Consider the following 7,274-nt stretch of genomic DNA (forward strand, 5'->3'; position numbering starts at 1 on the left):
TGGGACCTATTCGAGACTCGTCAAGACCCTATTGAGACTCGTTGGGACCCTATCGAGACTTTGTGAGGACCAATCGGACCACCGTCGGGCCTTCACAGAGTCCCGGTCAGGACCCCACTTGGAACCAATTTGGACTCGTAAGGACCTGGTTGAGACACCGCTGAGGCTTGGTCAGGACCTGGTTGGGACTTGGAGGGACCCAACCGAACCACAGTCGGGACTTCGCTGGGACACGGTCGAGACATTATCGTAATTTAAAGTTTAATATGATTGAATGAAATGAAAAAGTATATATATATATATATATATATATATATATGAATTAAAATACATGATCCCAAAGAAGTAGAAAAGAACAGAATAGAAAATAGATCAATCACACATGACACCAAGATTTAAATGGTTCAGCTTAACAAGCCTACATCCATTGGCGGTGACGATCTGGAGGAAATTTACTAACAAAAGATGGAGTACAAAGGAGTAGTAGGGAGAAAAGCACTCAAAATCCAAAGCCCCAATACACCAAAATCTCACTCTCACACAAAAGAGAAAAATACAGAAAGAGAGAAAACTAATACAAACTCTCTTTTTCCCTAAGTGCCTTACGACACAAACACGTGAGAAAACTAAGTGAGATGGCACAAATTTCTTCATTATTGTGCTGCTCTACAAAGTTTGAAGCTATGTCCTTTTCATAGATGCTATAGTCGGCCAAAAAGTTTCCCAACAATAGGAGGAAAAACAAAACCTTGTGGGAGTAGAACATAAGTCTAGTAAAACAAGAACTTCAAACCCGCTTGGTATTCCAAAACCAAGTTGGACTAAAGCACCACAAAATTATCTAAGAGACAAAAGGAATATTGTTAGGCCCACTCAAAAGTGACTTGACAATTCAAGTCATAATTCAACATTCTTCACCTTAACTTGAATTCCATCAAGTCCCCAATGTAAATCTGCTCATGACGTCTCCCCCAACACCCACACAGGCAATCACAAGCTACACACAACAATCAAGTTCAAACAACTCTTGAACTTGGGAACCGGAACTGGCTTAGTTAATATATCCACTGGATTTTCCTCAAAGGCAATTTTCTCAAATGTGATATCTCCTCGTGTCACAACCAGATCGCAAGCATAATCTGAATCAATATACCCAATGACACTGGAACCAATACCATTGTCTCTGTCAAAAACTAAACCAACATCTGTAGCACCCCATAGATAACGGAGTATCCATTTCACTGCCAGCCAGTAAACGTTACCAGGAATAACAACACTGACTGCATATGAAACATTTGGACAAATGCGCACCATAACATAGATGATGCTCCCAGACGCACTAGAGTATGGTACATGCGACATAAAACGCTCCTCCCTTGATGATGGCACCTTGCCATGCAAAATCTTCCCCAAACCTTGTTGTCGCATTAAAGAACGCGTCTTGATACGCCAAAGACTGAAACTATTCAGACCATCAAACTTTTCTACTTCAAATTTTGCAAAAGCCATCCTGCACCTAGGCTCTGATACCACTTGTTGTGCATGGAATTAAAATATAGGATCCCAAAGAAGCAGCAAAGAGCAGAATATAAAATAGATCAATCATACACGACATCAAGATTTTAGTGGTTTGGCTTAACAAGCCAACATCTACTGGCGGAGACGATCCGGAGGAAATTCACTAACAAAAGATGGAGTACAAAGGAGTAGTAGGGAGAAAACCGCTCAAAACCCAAAGTCCCAATACACCCAAATCTTACTCTCACACAAAAGAAAAAAATACAAAAAAAGAGAACTAATACAAGAAAAACTTTCTTTTTCCCTAAGTGCCTTACGACACAAACACGTGAGAAAACTAAGTGAGATGGCATAGATTTGTTCGTTATTGTGCTGCTCGACAAAGGCTGAAGCTATGTCCCTTTTATAGATGCTATAGTCGGCCAAAAAGTTTCCCAACAATAGGAGGAAAAACAAAACCTTGTGGGAGTGAAACATAAGTCTACTAAAACAAGAACTCCAAACCCGTTGGGTATTCCAAACCATGTTGGACTAAAGCACCACAAAATTATCCAAGAGACAAAAGGAATATTGTTGGGCCCACTCAAAAGTGACTTGACAATTCAAGTCATACTTCAACACACACACACATATATATATATAAAATGGTACTCGCCAAACACCGAAAATTGCTTTCATGAAAATATTTTTTGATAAAGAACATTTTACGTCGAAACAGACAAAGCCTAAACTGCTATACTGGTCGAAAGAAAGGGAAAATAATACTCACCTGCTAAACTACTAAAAAGTCAATAATGATAACAATATATTTTTTTTCTCAAGCCTTCATATATTTCATTATTTTCCTTAACAGTAATTTAGATTGTGATTTCTAAATAAAAAAGGACCTCGTAGTTAAATTTCAATGCCCGTTTTTAAAAATAAACGTTAGGATTTCAAGAACTCCATCCTATAATTGTTTTAAAAAATTTCAATAATCCTAATTTGGTTAAAGAAACAAGGAAAAATAAACCAACATTCATATTAACTCTCGGTTGCTGGATTAGTCCATTGATGAAGTGACTCTCAGTTTTCATTATAATAAGGGTACATATATTATAAATTCCTGAGTCAACCCGTCAAAATTGTAAAATCCCTAAGCTTTTTTTTAAAAAAAAAATTTTTTTACTCCCTAGGTTAATTGAAATGCCAAATAAATCCCTATCATTAAATTTTCCCAAAACGCACTGTTTTGCCACGTTAGCATAATAATTTTTTTATTAATTTAATTTAAAAATTAAATCTAAAAAAAAAAAAAATTGAATGGGTGGCCGCAAGCCACCCCATAAGGGCTGGGGGTGGCTTGCGACCACCCTCGGGGGGTAGTTGGGCAGGTGTTTGGATCGATGATGGCTTGGATGGTAAAAGTGGATGATGATGAAGAGGTCAAGGGTGCAGAGATGATGTTCAATGAAAGGCTTCATCGAGAAAAAGAAAGGGATGGTAGCGGGTGTTGGGTGGCAAAGTAGGCCAAAAAGCCACCCTTACGACACCCTTGGCCTCTTCATCATTGTCTACCATTTGACAAACTCGGGATAGAGTGGCCTCAATATGAGCTACGTTAAGCTTCCACAGGGAATCGACCATCAATTTTGTGTGTGATTGCAGGTATCCTTAGAGCTCTACCTCAGTATAGTTTCCTTATGCACTAAGTTGCTTTTTCATATCCTCCTGCAACTGGATGAAAGCAATTATGCTTGGAGTCACCAGCAAGAAAAACCAATTCATCACCATATACAAATATTTCCCAAGGTTGGTAGTCACCCTACACACAACCTTGAGAGAGCACAGGCACACAGCTTAAATAAATACTACCTTGCACCAACTACCCTGTCCTGATTAATGGTCCACGCGCCAATGCTTGGCCTCCAAGAACTTGAAAATAGTGTAAGCCACCTTCTCCTTTTCAGTGCATCCAATGGTATCCAACAACTCCTCCATGTCATTAGGCTACTTCTCGGCGCTGACATGATCACCCATCCTATCAAAGCTATCGAAGCTATGACTGCAAAAATTCTTAATAGAGCTGCTAGGTTCCACTGCTGGCTGCCTTGATTCTCGATTGTGAGTTAAGTTTGAGACCAACTGAGCGATCGCATTGTAACGCCCTCAAAACTGGCCTTGGCTAGACTGACAGGGTTACTGGCAAGTACCCCAGCTTAACCAACTAGTGGCTATATAGGGAACTACCCCGCTAAGCATTATCAAAGTTAATGCATAAGAAGGTGAAATAAATCTGAATAATCTATAAGTCATCATGGTACAAGTACAATCCTCGAAATTAAAGACATGGACCAACTAATATCATAAGACAAACATGATAATAGTATGAAGATCTTAAAGCAAAGTCTGCAATGGCAGCCATACCACTCTTGGGTTCTATAAACAAGCTTCGTATAAGAATAATAATCGCTTATGTCTAACGACTTAGTAAGTAAACCTCACAATTGGATATGACATGAGCTCATTGTTATCAAGCAGAAATAAACGTGCAATTTTGATAAACATTTAAAATAGGTGTTGTCTCTGTTAATACACCATAAAAGTATTGTTTAGTTAAGAAAAGAGTGGTGTATTTCTGGCGGCAATCGCCTAAGTATTTTAATGCAGAAAACCTAGTACATTATATGTCATAACAATCATGAATGGTCTGCCCGAGATATTACCCATTCTCAGTAGGGTTGTCGCTATCCCAAGGGACCTGTAATACAATGCCGGTGCTCCCGATCATTGTACGCCACCGTCCATAACACTAGCAACCCGACCAAGTTCGACCTTGGGTGGTACACGCTACGAATGATGTATGTCCTGTAGTGACCGTCCGTTAAGGCTGCGTCGATCACGAAATAACCATTGGATCCAAGGCCCCTTTAACACACACACATTTAAATATAGAATCAAGTATATATAGTAAGCACATGGCCATTATACTGCACATACCGGTGTACCATGTTATACAATGCATCTTATCAACTAGTTATTAAAGCAGTTACTAAGTTATTACAAAAAAAAATAGACATGCTCATATCATACACGTGGTTAGTCAGCTGACATATCCCACGTTTTTAAGTAAAGTGCGTGTAAGTGTTTACTTACCTCGTATGCTCGCTTAAGTCCTCCGACATCACAAATCCCTGCTATAACGAAACACTACTCATCGTTATAAGCAGTACTAGAGAACTTTACAAGGCTCCATCTAACTAAAAAGGGCTGCTAGGACCACTGTACTCATTTACGGGGCTAAGGGACATGTAACCCGCTCTCTGGTCGAGCGCTCGTTCCAGGGCGAGCGTTCGGCCAGTGACCTAGGGTTTGGCCAGGAGCCCCAAAAATGCATTCTAGGCTCCTATCTAAAGCTATGAGTTGGTTCCTACTTCCTAAGCTCTGCAAGTAGAACACAAGAATTCAAGAGGCGTTAAAAGCTTTTGAAACCACTTCTTTGCTTATAAGAAATAGGTTCGTTCTAAGCACAAAGCATATTACAAGTGTCTTTAATGGTGGATTGGAAAACATTTTTCGAAATAAGTCTTGTTAAACAAGGAAATAGTGCAAAGGCATGCTATAATGTTTAAAGGCTTGAAACATTGAAACGGGTGATCATAACTTTAAGAAAACATATTACTCCTAGGTATTAATATCTATGCCATTGTAAATCAAGAAGCTTAACAGCAGGACAGAAAGTGGGTGTAGTGATTACCTCAAGAAGTAGGTCTCCCAACTGTGCTTCTCCCTTCTCCAAGGTTACTCACAAAACTCACACACGCTCAATCAACAAAGTAGTACGCTTTTCTTAAGGCTTTAGGGGCAAAATTGAGGGCTGGGTCGAATAGGATGTGGGGGTATTTATAGGGGAAAAGAACCTAGGGTTGTTTTAGGAAAATTCCGCTTTCTGGGCGAGTACTCGAGTACTGTTCACTACGAGTTAAAAATGCATTTCAGGCCTAGCAAACAAAGTTATGAAAAGATGCGAGCACTCGTGTACTGTTCATGTGAGCACTTGTGTACTGTTTGATTGTGGTATTTTTGTGACAAAAAAATATCAATTATAAAAATAACCACTCACAATAGGACGAATCTTTGTAGGATACGGCTATAGAGAAGGTGTCGAACCTCAAGGACTGCAGGGGTTTTATTATCAAAATTCAAAAGATTAAAATTAACTTAATTTAGAAGAGAATGATTTGTTTGTGTGAATTTAAAGTGCATAAAATAAATGGAAATAAAAGAAGTAAATATATGAGACAGAGAGAGTAGGGTATTGACTTCACCACGATCCGCACATCAATGGTTAACTGTATTCAATCCTAGCTATTTATTCTATGCATATTATAATTCAAACAAGAAAAACATGATTGAAAAATAATTTCATACAATCAATGGAATAGCATAACCCATCTTCGGTTGGCACGGATCGTCTACCTAAATTACACTAAACTAGGGTGTAGTACGATCCGTCTTTCCTAGGTATGGTCTATCTAACCCTATTGATTGCATGTCGATTAAGAACCATTGTATAACCATCATTCATATGATCACAGAAAATAAGAATGATTTGAGTTCAATATTAGTAAAATAATTTCTAAGACAAGATAAGAATTTACTAATATTGAATTGGAATTTAAGAACAATTGCATTTAATATGAAGAACATGAATCAATTGTAGCAATCCTCAGAGTTATACAATCAATATGCATAAATATAAGAATTAGAAATTAAATACAATCAAACCATTGTGCTTGGAAAGGGCTACATCAATACCCCACAATTGGGTTTAGCTACTCATGATCTTCTAGGCTCCACAGACAATTTACTCAAATTTTAGCTCTAAGAGGCGGTGTGTCTATTTACAATATTTAAAGCCCTATTTATAGGGATTTGGAAAACCCTAAAACCCTAGAAATCCTCAGAAAATCGGAAGTCAGTCTCCCAGTCCAATTGGGAGACTGAAAACCAAGTCCAAGTTGGAAAAGGATTCTTGCCGTCCACTGTACGCCCGTGTGCGATCGATCCAAGATTTTGTGCACTCGAGCGTAGTGCGCTCGAGCCTAGCTGAAATGCGCGCGAGCGCAGGCATGCGCTCGATCCTTGGCCGCAGACGCTCGAGCGCAGGTGCGCTCGATCCCAGGAATGCTGCGCTCGATCCTAGATCCAGAATGCTCAACTTGTTGTCCTTTTAAGCCCAATTTTCAATGGTTTGTCAAATGAGACCTGAAACACAAAAACAAAACAAAATTAAACAAATAACAATGCTAAGGAATTAACATATGTAAATTAAGGGATTTGAATGTGCAACATTCGACGCTTATCACACTCCCCAACTTACATATTGCTAGTCCCTTAGAAATACAAAACAAAAAATAAAGTAACACAATAAAAAGATAAATCCATCTTTCGTGGGACGTTGGGTTGCATTTAGCGTATGCAACAAGCCTTTTAAACCCCTAGGAATTCCCTAGTGGACGAGTGAAGTCTCGTGAGGGTTTTCCAGGAATGATACCCACAAACATTTTATAACCATGTAGTTCTCAAAAATGCAATATCATGATCATCATGGTTCTCAGTCATTAACATGCTTAATAAAACAAACACCATCTTCACAATTTCAGGAAATTACGACTTAGCTTCAATCAAGGCAATTATGAGATATTACAAGATTCAACTAGTGTATGTGAACTTAACAAATAGTCAAGGGATTTCAAAACTAATCTCAATCATGC

General features: G+C 38.7%; 1 protein-coding gene across 1 annotated transcript in view; it reads right to left on the bottom strand.

The window, feature by feature from the left end:
* The window catches only part of LOC132169546 (probable LRR receptor-like serine/threonine-protein kinase At3g47570), a 22,792-nt gene extending 21,283 nt beyond the window's left edge, over window positions 1-1,509 (bottom strand). The window contains exon 1 of the mRNA XM_059580568.1: window positions 1,023-1,509. Coding sequence (XP_059436551.1) covers window positions 1,023-1,509 — 487 coding nt within the window. The remainder of the gene's footprint in view (window positions 1-1,022) is intronic.
* Window positions 1,510-7,274: the final 5,765 nt, after the last annotated feature.

This window comes from Corylus avellana, chromosome ca2 (assembly GCF_901000735.1).
Source record: "Corylus avellana chromosome ca2, CavTom2PMs-1.0".
Taxonomy (NCBI): Eukaryota; Viridiplantae; Streptophyta; class Magnoliopsida; order Fagales; family Betulaceae; genus Corylus; species Corylus avellana.